The following is a 23,081-nucleotide window of genomic DNA, read 5'->3' on the forward strand; positions in this document are numbered from 1 at the left end:
AGGGCACCTATTGGTAGATGGGTAAAAATGATAAAAAACAGACATTGATTATCACTTTGAGCATGGTGAAGTTATTCATTACACTTTGGATGGTGTATCAATACACCAAGTCACTACAAAGATACAGGCGTCATTCCTAACTCAGTTGCCGGAGAGGAAGGAATCCGCTCCGGGATATCACAGTGAAGCCAATGGAGACTTTAATACATTTAGAGTTTAATGGCTGTGATATTAGAAAATTGAGGATGGATCAACAACATTGTAGTTACTCCACAATACTAACTTAAATGACAGAGTGAAAAGCAGGAAGCCTGAACAGAATAAGAATATTCCAAAACATGCATCCTGTTTGCAATAAGGCACTAAAGTAAAACTGCCCAAAATGAACTTTGTCCTGAGTACAAAGCGTTATGTTTGGGGCAAATCTAACACAACACATTACTGAGTACAACTCTTCATATTTTCAAGCGTGGTGGTGGCTGCATCATGTTATGGGTATGCTTGTCATTGTTAAGGAGTTTTTAAAAAACGAAAACAAGAAACGAAATAGAGCTAAGCACAGGCAAAATCCTAGAGGAAAACCATGTTCTGTTTGCTTTCCAACAGACCCTGGGAGACAAATTCACCTTTCAGCAGGACAATAACCTAAAACACAAGGCCAACTATACACTGGAGTTGCTTACCAAGACGACGTTGAATGTTCCTGAGTGGCCTAGTTACATTTTTTTACTTCAATCGGCTTGAAAATCTATGATAAGACTTGAAAATGGCTGTCTAGCAATGGTCAACAACCAACTTGACAGAGCTTGAAGAATTTTTACATTGTACAATCCAGGTGTGCAAAACTCTTAGAATTATCCAGAAAGACTGGTGATTCTAACATGTATTGACTCAGGGGGATGAATACTTATGTAAGGAAGATAAATTAGTGTTTTATTTTCATCAATTCTAACATTTTGTAAATATTTTTCTTCCACTTTGACAGAGTATTTTGTGTTGATTGTTGACACAAAATGATGAATGAATCCATTTTAATCCCACACTGTAACACAACAAAATGTGGAATAAATCAAGGGATGTAAATACTTTCTGAAGGCACTGTATATATATATATACAGTGCCTTGCGAAAGTATTCGGCCCCCTTGAACTTTGCGACCTTTTGCCACATCTCAGGCTTCAAACATAAAGATATAAAACTGTATTTTTTTGTGAAGAATCAACAACAAGTGGGACACAATCATGAAGTGGAACGACATTTATTGGATATTTCAAACTTTTTTAACAAATCAAAAACTGAAAAATTGGGCGTGCAAAATTATTCAGCCCCTTTACTTTCAGTGCAGCAAACTCTCTCCAGAAGTTCAGTGAGGATCTCTGAATGATCCAATGTTGACCTAAATGACTAATGATGATAAATACAATCCACCTGTGTGTAATCAAGTCTCCGTATAAATGCACCTGCACTGTGATAGTCTCAGAGGTCCGTTAAAAGCGCAGAGAGCATCATGAAGAACAAGGAACACACCAGGCAGGTCCGAGATACTGTTGTGAAGAAGTTTAAAGCCGGATTTGGATACAAAAATATTTCCCAAGCTTTAAACATCCCAAGGAGCACTGTGCAAGCGATAATATTGAAATGGAAGGAGTATCAGACCACTGCAAATCTACCAAGACCTGGCCGTCCCTCTAAACGTTCAGCTCATACAAGGAGAAGACTGATCAGAGATGCAGCCAAGAGGCCCATGATCACTCTGGATGAACTGCAGAGATCTACAGCTGAGGTGGGAGACTCTGTCCATAGGACAACAATCAGTCGTATATTGCACAAATCTGGCCTTTATGGAAGAGTGGCAAGAAAGCCATTTCTTAAAGATATCCATAAAAAGTGTAGTTTAAAGTTTGCCACAAGCCACCTGGGAGACACACCAAACATGTGGAAGAAGGTGCTCTGGTCAGATGAAACCAAAATTGAACTTTTTGGCAACAATGCAAAACGTTATGTTTGGCGTAAAAGCAACACAGCTGAACACACCATCCCCACTGTCAAACATGGTGGTGGCAGCATCATGGTTTGGGCCTGCTTTTCTTCAGCAGGGACAGGGAAGATGGTTAAAATTGATGGGAAGATGGATGGAGCCAAATACAGGACCATTCTGGAAGAAAACCTGATGGAGTCTGCAAAAGACCTGAGACTGGGACGGAGATTTGTCTTCCAACAAGACAATGATCCAAAACATAAAGCAAAATGTACAATGGAATGGTTCAAAAATAAACATATCCAGGTGTTAGAATGGCCAAGTCAAAGTCCAGACCTGAATCCAATCGAGAATCTGTGGAAAGAACTGAAAACTGCTGTTCACAAATGCTCTCCATCCAACCTCACTGAGCTCGAGCTGTTTTGCAAGGAGGAATGGGAAAAAATTTCAGTCTCTCGATGTGCAAAACCGATAGACATACCCCAAGCGACTTACAGCTGTAATCGCAGCAAAAGGTGGCGCTACAAAGTATTAACTTAAGGGGGCTGAATAATTTTGCACGCCCAATTTTTCAGTTTTTGATTTGTTAAAAAAGTTTGAAATATCCAATAAATGTCGTTCCACTTCATGATTGTGTCCCACTTGTTGTTGATTCTTCACAAAAAAATACAGTTTTATATCTTTATGTTTGAAGCCTGAAATGTGACAAAAGGTCACAAAGTTCAAGGGGGCCGAATACTTTCGCAAGGCACTGTATATATATCACAGGGTAAGCACTGTCTACCCTGCCTGCCTTGACTACCCATCACTGCAGTGATGCCATTGATACACTAGTGCTCTGTCATGAAAGAAAATGCTACAGATCCAGTGATTCAAAAAAGGCTGTCATTACACATTTCTATAGACCATGCGTGTGTGCAAGGCAGGAAACGTGAACTATGGACTAACACAGTTTGCACTGGGAGTGTCCTTTTAGAACCATCAAACTGTATGAGATTACATGTATTTTTACTTAGCAGCCATCTATCTTTGTCAGATTTCCTATGTATATCAACACATATGCTTCAAATTGAAAAGCAGTGCAGTCATTCTGATTTATTTCCTTAGTTTTGTGTTTCGTGAACTCCAAGTGCTGCAAGACCAGCACAACACCCTGTGTGGCTTTGTAGGTCAAGGTCCAGTCACGTTAATCAAACTGGATGCTCAAAAACAGTACATCCATTTAAATGAGCCGGTTACGTAAGAGTAGTAATACACTATTGTTACATACTGTATGCAATTTACACAGAAGCTGAAGTTAAAGCTTTATCCCATCTTATCCTGTTTGAATTCAATATGAAGTTACCTAAATTCCAACATGTACCAATTAATTAATGCATCATCAATGTTATTGTTGTGAATGTGTCATGCATGTTTCCTGATACAGTATATGTTTCCTGACAGGGAAGGGGTAAAGTGGTACAATCTGAGGACTGTGCTGAACAAGCGCATGCTGCACCCTAAAGACTCGGTGCAGTACGGAGACGTGGTCAACGAGGTGGTCAGCGACCTGATCAAGAGGATCTACCACCTACGCCGGACCAGCCCCACCGGAGACCGGGTGAACAACCTGTCCAATGAGCTCTACCGATTCTCTCTGGAGGGTACGTGGGAAATTCTTCCTATGAGTTGGGACGGCGATTCTTTCACCCTTCACTATATCTACAGTTCATTTTAAGTTCAATGATTTGATCAAGTTGGGTCAAGTTGCATGTTTGACTGGATCTTTAAAGCATCCAGGTATAATTATAATATAATTCTAACTTGTTATAAGCATTACTAGGCTTTGAAATGTCTTATAATAACAAGGCTTTTAATGTCATGTGGGCTATCTCGTTGCTTAACATTTTCAACGGTCTCAAACTGGCTGTTATTTAGTCCGGCTCATTATGAGATGATTATACGACATTATAACGGGGTCATACATGCTAGTCTTGCTATGCATTACAGCTGCATCCTAATGCCTCATACCTGGATGCTGTAAAGCTGTGGTCACCAACCTTTTCTGAGTCAAGATCACGTTCTGAGTCAAAATGCAAGCCTAGATTTGGTTTTAAACGTTACTTAAATAATAACAACGCAAGCTTATCGAAACACTGCTGTATCCCTTCATTGCATCTGCTGTGCTGGTTGTAGCGGGAGTGGAAGTAGGGAGAACGCACATTCAATGGTTTTTAAGTGTTAAAAAAAGTGTTGACAGTGCTGAATAACAACTTTAAATATGAACTTATTCATAAAAACACTAGCTCTTTGCTGTATTTGTGAAGTCTCTCCTGTCATGGTTTAAGGTGTTGTTTTGTAATGATATGGAAAATTATGCTTTACATAGTGTCTGGCATCTTAGTATGTCAGATGAACAGACAATGCTTATCACTACCTCTGAAGTAGACAGAGGCTAGGAGGAAGTGAGATGCATTGTGGGTGGGATCCCTTTTTTTAAGAAACTCACAATCATCAGCTGTATACGTGATTTTTCTGATTTGCTATGTAGCATAGTCAATATGTTAGTCATTGACAACCCTGGACTTTGAGTCAGAGGGGATAGTCATTTTGAGACACCAAAACTGCTCAGTCATTCTTCAGCTACCTTATTTCCATCTTCAAGAGGTAATGTTTACTGTTCCTAATGCACGTCATATAACAAAAGGAGCATTCCATTACTTTGAAATTATATTGTATCTCATTTTGTCCAATATTAATAACCTGTAAATAGAGCTTTTGTAGTCTGGAATCAGCAGAATATATAATTTTCCTTTGACAGGGAAAATTCATCTGAATCCATTTGTAAAACAGTACTCAAACCGTCAATTACAAAAATGGTCTTAAAGCTTCCTAAATGTAGGTACAACTACACCTCTGCATTGAGAAACTGCCAGGGTATAAAGGTAATACAACTTTGAGGGTATGGCACTGTTAACTTCACATTGATCCATTCTTTGAAGACTCTAACAGACATGACTGTTAACATGCGCACCTGAGCTCGGTATGTTTTATAACACTTGAGTCCTGTCACGTTGCTGTGGAGACTTTCCTTGAGTAATTTACACATCACAAACATCACTTCAGAGTTGCTTGATGAATCTCGAGCGGCTGGATTTATTTGTTAATAAAGTCATCACTATTGTAGACTTTACATTTAAGGGACTGGGTAAATTTAGATTCTTGCTTGGATAAAAACATGATTACAAAGAACAGTTCATTTGGTCTGCACAGCTTGGAAACACTAATCCTGCATAATAACCCACTTGTACACATTGAAGTGTCTGCATTCATCCTCCTCACTTCGCAGAATAAAGTAGATTCAGACTTTGTGAATCTGACAAACATATTTGGTGTTGTCTTCAAGGGCTGATTCACATGAACTTTGCTCCTGGTTTACTCTCACCAACATATATGTGGACGTACAAAAAGAGTTTGGTGTCATGGAGAGTTGTTTAGAACCTCTGACCAGCCTGATGTGGAGTTCTGCTGGCCTCGCCTGCACTGCAGCTGTGATTGGAGAACTGGGTCAGAGACAAATCTAATTGTCCCTCTGGGTCAAAATGTTTTCAACAGGTAGTTAAAGCTGTGTTTACTCTCTCTCCGTGCTGCTGAGCTGAGCAAATGATAGTGATGACTTTGCTGTTAATCTGTCCCATTGCATCATATGTACAGTATCAGCAGTGATGGTGTCTGTGCTCCATAAGTCTATGGCTTCACCATTCACATGCAGACAAAAGTTTATCTTAAACTTTAAATCTCTGTTCTTCAGGAATCTCTTCCATCCTGTTTGAGACTCGGATCGGCTGTCTGGAGGAAGAGATCCCAGTGGAGACGCAGCACTTCATCGATTCCATCGCTCAGATGTTCTCCTACAGCTTGCCGGTGGCCATGCTGCCCAAGTGGAGCCGCAACATCCTGCCATTCTATGGGCGCTACATCGCTGGCTGGGAGGGCATCTTCAAATTCTGTGAATTCTTCAGCATAAGACATTCTGTGCACTTCTGCACATCTCAAGGATTTAAGAGCACTGGATTGGAGTGTGCATTGTTGATATTGGAATTAATTTGATTACCTATTAGTACAGATGGATAATTACTTTCTTTTTCAGCTGTGAAGTTTATTGAGATGAAGATGGAGGCAATTCAGAAGCGAGTGGACACAAACCAGGAAGTTGAGGGAGAATACCTAACGTACCTCCTCTCCAATACAAAGATGACCAATAAGGAGGTGTATGGCAGCGTCGCTGAGCTGTTATTGGCTGGAGTCGATACGGTAAGTAAATCTGCGGAGCTTTAACTACAGTCTCAGTTTATGCGGTGTGTGAGTTTCAAATTAGGGGAAGCAACCGGGGGGGGGATCCTTTATAATAAAGTAGCCTATTGCAGGTACAGTACCAGTCAAGAGTTTGGACACGCAGGGGGTGCTGTTGGAAGCTAAGGATGTAGAACGCATTTCCTTAGTTAGTGACCAAATGTATATATTTAACCTTGAAAAATTGTATGTATTATGTAATGCTTTCTACCCAGCCAAAAACGGAGCAGTCCGCAGCAAGCCCGTGCCCTCTCCTGATTCAGCCGTGGATTCAGCCGCTAAATCAGGAGAAGGAACACTGACCCACGGGAACACTGACTGTAGAGCTGCTACAGTCCGTGATGGGCACCCTCAAAACTGATATTTTTGGTGGAGAGTCAATTTTACCGATCTCAGGTCAGAGATATCAATGGTCAAAGACGAGCTTAAAAAATCTATAGAGTATACAGAATAAGCTCGACACATGTAGCAGCCTTATCGGAGCTGGAGCTTGGTGCTACAGACCACAGCACTCGCATTAGCGAGCTAGAGGCTAACGTTGGCTCATTAATAACTAGGGTGATATACCTCGACAATAGATGCGAAGATATGGAAAGTAGAATGCGGAGGAACAACATTCATCTTCTGGGAATACCGGAGGGAGTGGAGGGCCCAAGACCGGCGGAGTTCATGGCCCAGCTGCTTCAGAAGTTGCTCGGCCTGCAGGAGAAGCTGCAGCTAGACTGGGCCCACCCTGTGTAGCCGACCCCGGGATGGAGAACCCCCTCGACCATTTGTCATCAGGGTGCATTTCTTTTCACAATTCCAGTGGGTCAGAAGTTTACATATACTAAGTTGAATGTGCCTTTAAACAGCTTAGAAAATGTCAGAAAATTATGTTGTGGCTTCTGATAGGCTTATTGACATAATTTGAGTCAATTGGAGGTGTACCTGTCGATGTATTTCAAGGCCTGCCTTCAAACTCAGTGCCTCTTTGCTTGACATCATGGGAAAATCAAAAGAAATCAGCCAAGACCAAGAATTTGATAGGACCAAGAATTTCCAAAAGCCTGAAGGCACCACGTTCATCTGTACAAACAATAGCACGCAAGTATAAACACCATGGGACCACGCAGCCGTCATACCGCTCAGGAATGAGACGCGTTCTGTCTCCTAGAGATGAACGTACTTTGGTGCGAAAAGTGCAAATCAATCTCAGAACAAGAAGCCACTGCTCCAAAACCGCCATAAAAAGCCAGACTACGGTTTGGAACTGCACAGTACAGATCATCGTTTTTGGAGAAATATCCTCTGGTCTGATGAAACAAAAATAGAACTGTTTGGCCATAATGACCATCGTTATGTTTGGAGGAAAAAGGGGGATGCTTGAAAGCCAAAGAACACCATCCCAACCGTGAAGCACGGGGGTGGCAGCATCATGTTGTGGGGGTGCTTTGCTGCAGGAGGGACTACTGCACTTCACAAAATAGATGGCTTCATGAGGCAGGAAAATTATGTGGATATATTGAAGCCACATCTCAACATCTTTTCAGTTAAAGCTTGGTCGCAAATGGGTCTTCCAAATGGACAATGACCCCAAGCATACTTCCAAAGTTGTGTCAAAATGGCTTAAGGACAACAAAGTCTAGGTATTGGAGTGGCCATCACAAAGCCCTGACCTCAATTCTATATAAAATTTGTGGGCAGAACTGAAAAAGTGTGTGCGAGCAAGGAGGCCTACAAACCTGACTTAGTTACACCAGCTCTGTCAGGAGGAATGGACCAAATTCACCCAACTTATTGTGGGAAGCTTATGGAAGGCTACCTGAAACGTTTGTCCCAAGTTAAACAATTTAAAGGCAATGCCACCAAATACTAATTGAATGCATGTAAACTTCTGATCCACTGGGAATGCAAAAGAAATAAAAGCTGAAATAAACTATTCTCTCTACTATTATTCTGACATTTGACATTCTTAAAATAAAGTGGAGATCCTAACTGACCAAAGACAGGGAATTGTTACGAGGATTAAATGTCAGGAATTGTGAATAACTGAGTTTAAATGCATTTGTCTAAGGTGTATGCAAACTTCCAACTTCAACTGTATGTTTATGTCCTGGGAAATGTTCTTGTTACTTACAGCCTTATGCTAATCGCATTAGCCTATGTTAGCTCAACCGTCCCGTGGAAGGGACACCGATCCCCAAAAAGTTTTAACCACTCAACTGTACGTCAATGATTTCTTCCACTCACTTGCTGTTGTGCCTTCTGTCCACCGGGATTTGGTTAAAAAATTAGAGCAGCTGATCACTGTTGAAGAATTGTCTAAGGCTGTCAAATACCTTCAATCCAGGAGAAGCCCAAGATTCTCTCCAAAATAGCCCCTATTCTTATTGAAATGTACAATGAAGCATTTGTAAATGGTGCTCTCACTCAGGCAACCATTTGTCTTAGTTTTTTTTTTAAGAATAAGACCCAATTGGGGACTTGTCTAAGACCCGACAGTGTATCATACCGTCCAATTAGTCTGCTGAATGTCGACTATAAAATTCTAGCCAAACTTCTTGAAACAGTCCTCCCATCAATTGTCTCTCCGGATCAACAAGACTTATTAAAAATAGACACTCATTCTTCAATTATTTAATATTATATGTAATCCCTCTATCACCAATGCCTCTAAAGCCATTCTATCCCTGGATGTGGAGAAAGCATTTGGAATGGAAATACATTTTTTACACTAAATAAATTTGGCTTTGGCTCCAAATTCATTACTTGGATAAGACTTCTGTACTCATCCCCTCAAGCCTCTGTCAGGACTAATAACACTAATCAGATTGCTTCCTTTTGCAACGATCGACACGCCAGGGTTACCCTTTAAGTCTATTACTGTTTGCCCTCACCATAGAACCCCTTGCAATAGCACTTCGCTCCAACCCCCTCATCAAAGGTATAGTCAGATACTGACACGAACACAAACTGTCTTTATATGCAGATTTATTATTATACACATCTGTTTTTTGTTACACCTCTCCTTAGTCGCACTAATTAATTGTGTTAAAATGAATACTCTCCCTAAATTCTTCTCTATCAGTGCCTACTGATATTATTCCCAATATGTTTTTCAAAAAGATCGATGGCCTAATTCCACCTTTTTTATATGGGACAAAAAGCCCCCTAGGATATGAAAACAGCTTTTGTAGAGGCCCAGATCAGACGGCGGTCTAGCGCTACCGGATTTAAGATTCTATTATTGGGCCGCTAACCTTAGGCTCATTCAGTACTGGTTGAAGAGCAGGGAGATATTCCTACCCCCAATTTGGATAGAGATGGAGGTCGCCTCATCGATACCGGCATCATTATCTTCCCTCGCTCCTCCGTTACAGGCCCTTACTCCTCCTTCACCAAACATATGTGTCAAAACAACATTGAAGATCTGGAGTCAATTTAGACGCCACTTTGGGTTTCAGACAACCTCTTATTTCGCTTCGGTAGCCTCAAACCCAGCTTTTCCCCGATCCATGGTTGCTGGTGCATTCTCAACATGGTCTAGTCTTGGTATTAAAAGATTTAGAGATCTCTATATTAACAATACATTAAGTACGTTTGAACAATTATTAGCTAAATCTGGTCTCCCCAGACATAATTTATTTAGGTTCTTACAAATCAGGAGTTACGTCTACAGCATAGATCCCCGATTCCCCACCCTTCCTGGTGAAACACCGTTTGACACATTTCTTATCCCACTTCCTACTCTGAAAGGCATCTTGTCAATAATCTATAGTCAAATTTGCTCACTACAAACCACCTCATCAAACAATATTAAATCCTCATGGGAGGAGGAACTGGGTGAGGAAATATCTGATGAGCTATGGGAAGGGTCACTCAAAAGGGTACATACCTCTTCTATTTGCGCTCGGCCCGGTCTCATTCAATGCAAACTCATTCATAGGGCCCACTGGACCAAAGCGAGATTATCCAAAATGTACAATGGATGTGAACCCTAATTGGGTATGATGTAACCAGTCTCCTGCTAATCACGTACACGTAATTTGATGTTGCCCATCTCTTGTTGGTTTCTGGAAAGACCTCTTTAACGCACTCTCAGAATTAAGCGGCACACAGATCGAACCAGACCCTTTTTTTGCATTATTTGGGGTTTCCTTTCCCAAAATTAATAAGGATGTAATTTCCTTTGTCACTTTGTTAGCGAGACGATTCATTTGACTTAGATGGAAATCCTTTGCACCCCCTTCTCATGCTCTTTGTATTAAATCCATTTTGAATTGCATAAAGTTGGAAAAAATGTAACACCCCCCTCAATCAGTCTATAGACAAATTCTATGCATTGTGGGCTCGCCTTCTTTTCTTATGTTAAACGATTTCCCTGCAGTTCCAGAGTGATGTATATTTATATATCGGTGACGTAAGAGGCCTGGTATGTGTATACACGGAATCTCAGATGATAAGGAGGACTGTATTATCTGTGTTAGTTGACTTGTAACAACTATCAAAATATCTTTCTTTTGTCTTTGTTTTTTTTGTTATTTCTGTCTCACTCTTTGTTTTGCTGTATTGTTGTCCTTGATGTGTTGTTTTATATTACTACAAGTGCAATTATTTTGTAAATATGGTGTTTGAAAATCCAATAAACACGGTAAAAAAAAAAGTTTAGACACCTACTCATTCAAGGATTTTTCTTAATTTTGACAATTTTCTTAAATATATTTTACCCCTTTTTCTCCACAATTTCGTGGTATCCAATTGGTAGTTACAGTCTTGTCTCATCACTGCAACTGCTGCAACTCCTCCGAAACACAACCCAACACACAGTTACCACTGCGCCACTCGAGATGCTACTATACTATTTTCTACATTGTAGAATAGTAGTGAAGACATCCACAACTATGAAATACCACACATGAAATCGTGTAATAACCAAAAATATATCGAAATATATTTTAGATTCTTCAAAGTAGCCACCCTTTGCCTTGATGACAGCTTTGCACACTCTTGGCATTCTCTCAACCAGCTTCACCTAGAATGCTTTTCCAACAGTCTTGAAGGAGTTTCCACATATGCTGAGCACTTTTTAAATGCTTTTCCTTCACTCTGCGGTCCAACTCATCTCAATTGGGTTGAGGTTGGGTGATTGTGGTGGCCAGGTCATCTGATGCAGCACTCATGACTCTCCTTCTTGGTCAAATATCCCTTACACAGCCTGGAGGTGTGTTGGGCCATTGCCCTGTTGAAAAACAAATGATAGTCCCACTAAGTGCAAACCAGATGTGATGGTGTATCGCTGCAGAATGTGGTGGTAGCCATGCTGGTTAAGTGTGCCTTGAATTCTAAATAAATAATTGACAGTGTCACCAGCAAAGCACCATCACACCACCTCCTCCATGCTCCACGGTGGGAACCACACATGCAGAGATCATCCGTTCACCTACTCTGCGTCTCACAAAGACACAGCGGTTGGAACCAGAAATCTTAAATTTGGACTCATCAGACCAAAGGACAGATTTCTACCTGTCCATTGCTCGTATTTCTTGGTGTCCTTCAGTATTTTTTTCATTTAACCCACCTAGGCAAGTCAGTTAAGAACAAATTCTTATTTACATTGACTGCCTACCAGGGAACGGTAGGTTAACTGCCTTGTTCAGGGGCAGAATGACAGATTTTTAGCTTGTCAGCTCGGGGATTCAATCCAGCAACCTTTCAGTTACTGGCCCAACGCTCTAACCACTAGGCTACCTGCCGCCCCAGTGGTTTCTTTGCAGAAATTTGACCATGAAGGCCTGATTCACACAGTCTCCTCTGAACAGTTGATGTTGAGATGTGTCTGTTACTTGAACACTCTGTGAAGCATTTATTTGAGCTGCAATTTCTGAGGCTGGTAACTCTAATGAACTTATCCTCTGCAGCAGAGGTAACTTGGGATCTTCCTTTCCTGTGGCGGTCCTCATGACTGACCTTCAAGTCTTAAAGTAATGATGGGCTGTCATTTCTCTTTGCTTATTTGAGATGTTCTTGCCATAATATGGACTTGGTCTTTTACCACCCCTACCTTGTCACAACACAACTGATTGGCTCAAATGCATAAAGAAGGAAATAAATTCCATTTAACAAGGCACACCTGTTAATTGAAATGCATTCCAGGTGACTACCTCATGAAGCTGGTTGAGAGACTGCCAAGGGGTATGCAAAGCTGTCATCAAGGCAAAAGGTGGCTACTTTAAAGAATCTCACACACATAATATATTTAGATTTGTTTAACACTTTTTTGGTTACTACATGATTCTGTATGTGTTATTATTCTACAAAGTAAAAAATAAAAAGTCTGCAATGAGTAGGTGTCCAAACTTTTGACTAGTACTGTAGGTGTCATAACCAGCCATAAAATAACTACAGTGGTAGGTTTTTGGGGGTTTTGACACTAATGTACAGTAGTTGTCATATCCAGCCATAAAATAATGCAATATATGTCACAGTAGGTCTAAATATATGTGTCATAACAGCTGACATAACTTGTCGTAACCGGTCATAATATGGTCATGTCAGCTGTTATGAAATATTATGACATGGTTTGGACTGTGTCAAAACGTTGTGACGCTAGGTGTCAAGTGAAGTGTTACAGAATGCTGTTCATCGATTACAACTCAGCCTTCAACACCATAGTGTCCTCCATGATCATCACTAAGCTCAGGGCCCTGGGTCGAAACCCATGCCTGTGCCACTGGGTCCTGGACTTCCTGATGGGCTGACACCAAGTTGTGACGGTAGGCAACAACACCTCTGCCACGCTGATCCTCAACACGGGAGTCCCACAGGGGTGCATGCTCAGCCTCCTCCTGTACTCCCTGTTCACCCATGACTGCGTGGCCGCACACGTCTCCAACTCAATCATCAAGTTTACTGACGACACAAACGTGGTAGTGATTACCAACAATGACGAGACAGCCTACAGGGAGGAGGTGAGAGCTCTGGCAGAGTAGTGCCAGGAAAATAACCTCTCCCTCAATGTCGACAAAATAAAGGAGCTGATCGTGGACTACAGGAGACAGCAGAGAGAGCACGCCCCCATGTCACAGGAAGGCCAAGAAGATCATCAAGGACCTCAGCCACCTGAATCACTGCCTGTTCACCCCGCTACCATCTAGAAGGTGGAGGCAGTTTAGGTGCATCAACGCTTGTACCAAGAGACAAACTATATTTCAATCTCCAGGCCATCAGACTGGCTTCATTAAAAACTGTTAATCTGATGGATTTTGGATGTCCTTGGTCTTATTTATTTGTTTGGGGGTCTATACATGAGGCCAACTCATTACTTTGGCGAATGTCATTGTCATGGATGTGTTATTAGCTGGGCTAGCATATATCAACACTATTTTTGGACACTATTGTCATTAAATTGTTTGCTATCCCTTTTCCTTTCTTTCTGTGCCACAAAATGTTTGCATATACTCTACTGGTAATGTTACTAGGGCCACGTTCAGTTGAAAAATGTTCTTGAATTAAGTTGTTTGTTCTTCATAGTATATTTCTAAAACGTGTCCTGCTGAACGCTCCCCCAAGTTGTTAGCTATAGCTAGCTAATGAGGTAACATCACTGAACAAGGTGTAGCCGAAACAAATGGTTGACAGCCCAGTCCAAAAGTAGCATGGTTGGTTTTAGAACAGCCCACAATATGCTTTATGAATGTAAAATGCGGCCTGCCAATAGAAAGAAAAAAACGTAGTGCCCTTTTATGAGTCAAGCCTTTTGAATGGTAGCCTAAGGGCTAGAATCAAGACATTTTCTCTGAAGAAAAGATGGAGACTTGGATACAGAACCTGTATATGAAATTCAGTGAGAAATGTGGAATGATTGATCAAGACTACAAATTCAAAGACAGCCTACTTTTCTAAAGCCTACTGAAGTGGGAGAACATAGCTAGACTATTGTTTTACTATTAAACTCAATGCTGCTATTGTCTGTGATATCGTAAAGCAGCTTGTGTTTTTTAACCAGGCAAAGAGTAGCTAACTAGAAGGCTGGTGGTGACTGTTTAGCTAAAGTGAAGCAAGAGGGTCACCTGCGCGATGTGTATAATCGGAGGCGGAGCTGGAGCAGAACCTGTCTGCCTACACTAGTTGCTTGCTCCCAGCAGCTCACCAGCTGATGAAGGCTGTGTTGCTGCTCATCTATGCTGCTAATATTAATTGTGTTTGTCACTGAAAAGCTTTACATCACTCCAAAAACTTTTGTCCAGTCCAGTTAGTAGTAAGATTTTAGTCACAGAGATAATTTTGTCTCGTTTTAGTAAACTGAAAAATAATAGTTATATATTTTTTTCTGCCTCTATTTAGTCAGTTATAGTCTCGTAAATTGCCACTGAAAAATAGGTGTTTGACAAATATTTTAGTCACTATTTTTGTTGACAAAATGAACACGGATTTCATGTCTGAGTAACTCAAACATTACAACAAAATCAATGGGCTATAAAAACCTAGCTAAAAATATTACCTGACATGGGCTAGGTGATCTGGACATTTCTGACAATATAAACATGATCTAAGGTCTGTAATGACTGACATTACATTAGCAAAACTGCTTATGCACTGTCCAAATTCGACACGGCACCTGCATTCTTCTATTACAACTTTGAAGAGTAAGTTGAATGCCTAACTGAGGGAAGGGGTGGGGGGGCACTGATTTAAACCATGTTCTAACCAAAAGTTCACAAGTATGGCCCCAGTGTGTTGTACGATAAGGGCATGTATTCACGAACCACAGGAGGTTGGTGACACCTTATTTGGGGAGAACGGGCTCATGTTAAGCGGGATAAGTGGAATGGTATCAATTACATCAAACACATGGTTTCCAGGTGTTTGATGCCATTCCATTTGCTTTCCTCCGGCCATTATAATGAGCCGTTCTCCCGGCAGTAGCCTCCTGTGTCACTACCGCTGCTGTTGTCATATTTTAAGACATCCAATACCATGATGTGGGCGATGTACCTGCTGTCCAGGGACTCCAATGTGCAGAACACCCTTTATCAGGAGGTGTCACGCTGTGTACCAGGAGACAACATTCCATCTGCTCAAGATGTCAACTGCATGCCATACCTCAAGGCTGTAATCAAGGAAACACTAAGGTAAGAAATGTGAATAGTGGTCGTGTATGTCACTTTGGAAAGGATGGAGTTCTTGAAAGTTCCCTTATCTTGCTCTAACACCATTTCTGATGTACTTCCTGTTCTTCAGAATGTACCCTGTTGTCCCCCTGAACTCACGCATCATGGCAGAGAAGGATGTCATTATTGGCGGACATTTTTTCCCCAAGAAGGTTAATCTCTCTTTAGGGAAACAACCAACTTTCAAATACATCTTCACTTTACTAGCCTAAAACTGACCCAACCATAAAAACAAAAACAACATTTGAATGCATGTAAATCATGCCGTTGTTGGTATAGTGCTGTAACAATTATTTCCCTCTCTGCTGTTTTGTGTCTGTAGACTTCGTTTACAATGTGCCACTACGCCATCAGCCAAGATGAAAAGACATTCCCAGAACCATCGAAGTTCAAGCCTGAACGATGGTTGAGGGACGGCCGAGTCCGGCCAAACCCCTTTGGCTCTATCCCATTTGGTTTTGGGGTTCGGGGTTGCGTAGGTCGTCGGATAGCTGAACTGGAGATGTACCTGGCTTTGTCACGGGTAAGAGCAGTTTACAGATGCATTGCACTAGACTATTTCAACCAACAATAGATTGTGTAGAGTGGATTTTGTAGTAGTGTAACGGATGTGAAATAGCTAGCTAGTTAGCGGTGGTGCCCGCTAAATAGCGTTTCAATCGGTGACGTCACTTGCTCTGAGACCTTGAAGTAGTGGTTCCCCTTGCTCTGCAAGGGCCGTGGCTTTTGTGGAGCGATGGGTAACGATGCTTCGTGGGTGACTGTTGTTGATGTGTGCAGAGGGTCCCTGGTTCGCCCCCGGGTATGGGCGAGGGGACGGTCTAAAGTTATACTGTTACTGTAGCACAGTTGACTTGGTAAAGGTTAAAGAGGAAACTTGCGTTCTAGGATCCAGTCGAAGTAAAACTTTTAATACAGAGCTTTCAGGGTTCAGGTAGGGCTGTTGCTAACCATGTGTATGTGACAAATAAAAAATTGGATTTGCGGTGACCTTATTACGGTCACGATTCATGAGGGCAGTCAAATTCCATGTGACCGTTTAGTCATGGTAATTAGGCTTCTCCAAGCTCTGATGTTGGTGATGGTCATTAGTAACCTACCAAACTTGCTAACTGCCTGGTACTCAGCACTCTATTGTCCCTCTAATCACTTTGATATCAATGCAAATGTCATCTAAAATCTAATCAAACACTTCATATAGGCTATGCAATTGCGAGAGAAAACAGAGTGATGGCCTCTATTAAAGAGAGGAAGATCCCATCAAGGCTAGGCCTACTATATTTATTTCTCAACTTTCCTAATATTAAGCACATTGCTTATATATACAAAATGAGTATAGACTACCTGATTGGCATGAAAATTAACCATGGGAAAAGCATCCTCCATTTGCTATTTAAGTGCATAGATGACATGTATATTTCCCCTACCCCTGTTCTGAGACAGGTGCATGATAATGGTTCATTCTAAATAAAAACAAATTTCACACATATATGTAAAGACAAGATTAAATCAAGAATAGTCTGATGGGTGACAATATTAGTCTGATGGGCAACTTTTTTGAATCATAGTCGCACACATGTAACCTAGCCCATAGACCTATATGTTTTCACAAGGTTGGTATCACAACTAAAGTGACCAAATAACTTCTTAAAATGAAGCACATTAATCCGCTTTACAAGGGGTGTAGAGCCTAACTGGCATATGCAGCCCGTGAGTCAAGTTTGGGGAAGATAATTTTCACCATAAAAATGCACCTTTATAATAAAAGCATTACATGAATAATCGTATTTGCATGTAATAATCATATTTGTCACTTTTGATAATGGTGTTTTCCCGCTAATGGAACATTCTTGCTTATAGCCTACTGCCGTGTGCACATTGCTGCTCTTATAATGTGAAGAAATAGTCTAATAGTTTGTCACATTTTAAGCTTAACATTCTGATCTGTTGCCTCATTGTGTAAAAAATATTTTGTTATCCTAGTGGTTATATTAATTTGGTATCTATCGCATCCTACAACTGACCCAGATTGTTTGGAAAATGTATTTCTCACAGAATAGGTCAACTTTTGTAAAATATATATATATATATATATATATATATATATATATATATATATATATATATATATATATATATATATATATTTAACTAGGCAAGTCAGTTAAGAACAAATTATTATTTACAATGACAGCCTAGGAACAGTGGGTTAACTGCCTTGTTCAGGGGCAGAACGATAGATTTTTACCTTGTCAGCTCGGGTTACTGGCCCAACACTCTAACCAGTAGGCTACTTACCGCCACTATGGGGGATAGTAGATTGACCTAGGCTAGTGCTTTTGCTGTTTGTTAGGCCATCTTGTTGGCTGACGAAAAGTAAATGTGGACAGTTTTCCAATATATTCAATATGCACCTCGGAATTGGATAAGGACGGGCGCTGTTGCATCCCCGAAGTGTCTGTCTTCACTTGTAGCCTGTTAGAAAGACCCGATCACCTGATGGAGAGCCCGCAGCACTCAGGGAGAAGGGAACAATGGCACAGGTGTTGCAAAGGCTAATAGCATCAGTGGCTAAAAATCAAAGTGGCTAAAAGGAAGAAAAAAATATTATTCTGAGCCTCAAGATTATATAGTCATTCTGAATTACGTATTGGCCTACATGCATCATTATAGATGTTGGTTGATATTAAACTGATCCAACTTTGAGTTGAACAATGAGAATATCTATCGAAAAAAGCAATTGACTGCAATAGTGTTTAATGTGAAGATTTCACAGACATACTTCCTCCTCAAGAAAGACTGTGCAGTTAAAGGTTTGGACAGGGTATTGAAAATTGTGGAAAATACTCTCCTAAAAAGGAAACGCTGGCCAGGAGTCTTGCTTGATGCTTAGGTGGACGACTTAGGCCTATTCTCTCTTAGTGAATATATAAAGGCATCTTGATCTGTAGGATTACTTCAGTTACTACTAGATCTAGAACTAAAAGCGGTTGGTGGTTGTCAGGAAGCCGATAGGACAGGAATGTTTTTTGAACATGAATACTCCTGGAGAGACTCTGACAACGACTGAAAATTATATTTTCTCTCCCCCAGATAATCAAGCTATTTGAAATCAGACCGGACCCCAGCATAAGAGAGGTGAAAGCTCTCAATCGCTCCGTCTTAGTAGCAGACAGGCAAGTCAATCTGCACTTCCTGGAGAGGACGGACAAAGCTGCCCTTTGATATGTTAAAGACAGGTGATAGCCATTTGTCACCAAGCAGCCTACAATATCTATCGCTGAATGTAAATAAAAACACACTACAGTTCAAAGGTTTAGGGTCAATTAGAAATGTCCTTGTTTTAGAAAGATAAGCAATTTTTTTTGTCCATTTAATATAACATCAAATTGATCAGAAATACAGTGTAGACATTGATAAAGTTGTAAATGGCTATTGTAGCTGGAAATGGCTGATTTTTTAATATGTTTTAAATGGAATATCTACATAGGCATACAGAGGCCCATTATCAGCAACCATCACTCCCGTGTTCCAATGGCAAGTTGTGTTAGCTAATCAAGTTTATCATTTTGAAAGGCAAATTGATCATTAGAAAACCCTTTTGTAATTATGTTAGCACAGCTGAAAACTGTTGTTCTGTTTTATAGAAGCAATAAAACTGTCCTTTGGACTAGTTGAGTATCTGGAGCATCAGCATTTGTGGGTTCGATTACAGGCTCAAAATGGCCAGAAACAAATTACTTTCAGAAACAAATAACTTTCTTCTGAAAATCGTCTATCTATTCTTGTTCTGAGAAATTAAGGCTATTCCATGCGAGAAATTGGCAAGAAACGGAAGATCTCGTACAACACTGTGTCCTACTCCCCGATGCACAACTGAGCAAGAGGACAAGTGCATTAGAGTGTCTAGTTTGAGAAACAGATGCCTCACAAACCCTCAACTGGCACTTTCATTAAATAGTACCTGCAAAACACCAGTCTCAATGTCAACAGTGAAGAGGTGACTCCGGTATGCTGGCCTTCTCGGCAGAGTTCCTCTGTCCACTGTCTGTGTTCTTTTGCCCATCTTAATCTTTTACTTTTATTTCCCAGTCTGATATCTGGCTTTTTCTTTGCAGCTCTGCATCCCGGTATCGCCTCTTCACTGTTGATGTTGAGACTGGTGTTTTGCGGGTACTAAACACAATACCCCATAATGCCAAAGTCTCATTATATTTTTTCAAAATTAATTAAAAAACAAACGCTGAAAGGTCTTAAGACAATAAGTATTCAACCCCTTTGTTATGGCAAGCCTAAATAAGTTCAGGAGTGCAAATGTGCTGAACAAGTCACGTAAGTTGCATGCACTCACTGTGTGCAATAATATTGTTTAACATGATTTTTAAATGACTACCCCATCTCTGTAAGATCCCTCAGTCGAGCTGTGAATTTTAAACACAGACTCAACCACAAAGACCAGGGAGGTTTTCCAATGCTTCGCAAATAAGGGCACCTTTTGGTAGATGGGTAAAAAAAAGAAGCAGACATTGAATATCCTTTTGAGCATGGTGAAGTTACTAATTACACTTTGGATGGTGTATCAATACACCCAGTCACTACAAAGATACAGGAGTTCTTCCTAACTCAGTTACCAGAAAGGAGGGAAACCACTCAGGAATGTCACCATGAGACCAATGGTGACTTTAAAACAGTTACAGTTTTATGGCTGTGATCTGAGAAAATTTAAGATGGATCAACATTGTAGTTACCCCACCATAGTAACCTAAACGACAGAGTGAAAAGAAAAAAGCCTGAACAAAATAAAATATTCCAAAATATGCATCCTGTTTGCAATAAGGCACTAAAGTAAAACTGCCAAAAATGAGGAAAATAAAATAACTTTATGTCCTGAATACAAAGCGTTATGTTTGGGGCAAATCCAACCCATCACGGAGTACCACTCTTCATATTTATGGTGGTGGCTGCTTCATGTTATGTGTATGCTTGTCATCAGTAAGGACTAGGCACTTTTTTTAGGATAAGAATAAATGGAATAAATGGAGTTACCACAGGCAAAATCTTAGAGGAAAACCTATTTCAGTCTGCATTCCAACAGACACTGGGAGACAAATGTATCTTTCAGCAGGAAAGGCCAAATATATAGACTGGAGTTGCTTACCAAGACAGCATCGAATGTTCTTGAGTGGCCTAGTTACAGCTTTGACTTAAATCGTCTTGAAAATCTATAGCAAGACTTGAAGATCGTTGTCTAGTAATAATCAACTACCAACTTGACAGAGTTTTCTTGTGGTTTTTATGGAAAGTTTTCTTAACGTTTTCGGAACAATTTGAGAAGATTACTTTAAATAGAACCATGAGGAAACCTGTAGGAAACGTTATGCTGATGTACTGAAATTCCCACAGAAGACTGTTGTTTCTTAACATTTTCAAAACTATTTGAGAACATTCCCAATGTCAAACCAGTTGGAGAAAATTAACCAAATTGAAATGAAATGTAACCATCTTTATGAAATGTTTTGTTAAGGTAATGAAATACCAAGAAAATATACTGAACAAAAATATAATTGCAACATGCAACAATTTCTATGATTTTACTGAGTTACAGTTCATATAATGAAATTAATGAATTATGTCCTAATCTATGAATTTCACATGACTGGGCAGGGGCGCAGCCATGGATGGGCCTGGGAGGGCATAGGCCCACCCATTTGGGAGCCAGGCGCAGCCAATCAGAATGAGTTTTTCCCCACAAAAGGGCATTATTACAGACAGAAATACTCCTCAGTTGCATCAGCTGTCCAGGTGGCTGGTCTCAGACGATCCCGCAGATGAAGAAGCCGGATTTGGAGGTCCTGGGCTGGCATGGTTACACATGGTCTGCATTTTGTGAGGCTGGTTGGACGTTCTAAAAAAATCTCTATAACAACATTGTGGGTGGCTTATGGTAGAGAAATTAACATTCAATTCTTTGGCAATAGTTCTGGTGGACTTATGTTAAACAAAAGCATGCCAATTGCACGCTCTCTCAAAACTTGTGATATCTGTGGCATTGTGTTGTGTGGTAAAACTGCACATTTTAGAGTGGCCTTTTATTGTCCCATGCACAAGCTGCATGTGTGTAATGATTGTTGTTTAATCAGATTCTTGATGTGCCACACTTGTCAGGTGGATGGATTATCTTGGAAAAGGAGAAATGCTCACAGACAGGGATGTAAACAAATTTGTGCTCAAAATTGGAGAGAAATACACTTTATGTGCGAATGGAAAATGTGTAGGATCTTTCTATTTCAGCTCTTGAAACTAGCACTTTACATGTTATTTATATTTTTGTTCAGTGTACAATTTTTTTGTTGTCAAGTTCCTTAAAATGTGCTCAGAATGTTCCAACACCAAGAAACTATCCTGCACCATTATCAGAAAGTTGTGGGAAGGTTGTATGCAAAATAACCATAGGTCACGCCTTAAGAAACATATGGTTCTCAGAACGTTATGTACTAGTTGGTTTAGTTGGGGTTCAGCTGTCTTCTATGTTGGGAATTCTGAAAAGGCTTTACAATGACTCATTAAAATGTAGGCTACTATATCAATTGCTATATCTAGACCACACTGTTTTGTTTTAATTTTAAATTGAAAAAATATATATATATTCTCTCTATGGAAAGTCTGTTCTATATTTAAATGAAATAAATTCACTACAATGATGTTGTAAACTTGATATTTGTCTGTGTGTTTGAGTAGGGCTGCTGTAAAAAAAAAAATTTTTACTAACATACTTTACATCAACTTCATACAGGTGCACCAATACCACATAGAATGAAAGGTTGCTGGATCGAATCTCCAAGCCGACAAGGTAAAAATCAGTCATTCTGCCCCTGAGCAAGGCAATTAACCCATTGCTCCCTGGGCGGCGATATCGTTTAAGGCACCCCACTCACCTCTCTGATTCACAGGGGTTGAGTTAAAAGATGCAATAGACACATTTCAGTTGATTGCATTCAGTTGTACAGCTGACTTGGTATCCCCTTTTCCATTTCCCTATCAGTAATAAAATCAGTCATTGGTACCTGGCAATGTTGGAAAATTGTTTATAATAATGTCCAGAAGATGTCAGTAGCATAACAGTCACCAGGAAGATCATGCTTTCAAACAGCTGCTGTAGCTACACATGTCCGGCTAGTTGTAATGAGGTCTGGATATGCATGAATGTACAAATTATGGAGTGCACAAATTAATAAAATAGAATTCCAGAGTGTTCTTAAGATGCCACTGCAAGATACATTTTATTTTGTGTTTTATAACGTGTTATAAAGAGGACTACCGAAGACACTCGAAGAACCTTGTTCTAACTGTGCTAAACTGTATGGGTCCAAAGGCTAGCCTACCCAGTGTGAGATTTTAGTCCAGGATTTAAGGCAGAAACCACATGGAGAGGCGTTGTCAGAATTTGCGTGAGAGAGTAGAGAGCATCAATCCATATACAGTGCATAGCGTATGCCAATTTTAATTATCATGAGAATCCATATAAACAGTTGTTTTTGTTATGGTCGCTATGTAGCCCTTGTATATTATTGTTGTGTGTTCCTTTTTACTCAACTTAAAATGTCCTACAGGAGCCACCAT

General features: G+C 40.3%; 1 protein-coding gene across 4 annotated transcripts in view; it reads left to right on the forward strand.

Annotated features, from left to right (window-relative positions):
- Positions 1-22,176, forward strand: part of cyp27a1.1 (cytochrome P450, family 27, subfamily A, polypeptide 1.1) — a 41,237-nt gene extending 19,061 nt beyond the window's left edge. For 3 of the 4 annotated variants that reach the window (XM_021579237.3, XM_021579238.3, XM_090215722.1), the window contains 7 exons: positions 3,421-3,620; positions 5,768-5,965; positions 6,107-6,270; positions 15,256-15,422; positions 15,532-15,613; positions 15,784-15,984; positions 18,555-22,176. In XM_021579237.3, coding sequence (XP_021434912.1) covers positions 3,421-3,620; positions 5,768-5,965; positions 6,107-6,270; positions 15,256-15,422; positions 15,532-15,613; positions 15,784-15,984; positions 18,555-18,686 — 1,144 coding nt within the window. In that variant the 3' untranslated portion in view covers positions 18,687-22,176. Of the gene's footprint in view, positions 1-3,420; positions 3,621-5,767; positions 5,966-6,106; positions 6,271-6,887; positions 8,228-15,255; positions 15,423-15,531; positions 15,614-15,783; positions 15,985-18,554 lie in introns of those variants that run through there. The other variant, XM_090215723.1, reaches the window with a different exon arrangement.
- Positions 22,177-23,081: the final 905 nt, after the last annotated feature.

The sequence above is a fragment of the Oncorhynchus mykiss genome, chromosome 22, assembly GCF_057628025.1.
Source record: "Oncorhynchus mykiss isolate SJ-2025 chromosome 22, ASM5762802v1, whole genome shotgun sequence".
NCBI classification, from domain to species: domain Eukaryota; kingdom Metazoa; phylum Chordata; class Actinopteri; order Salmoniformes; family Salmonidae; genus Oncorhynchus; species Oncorhynchus mykiss.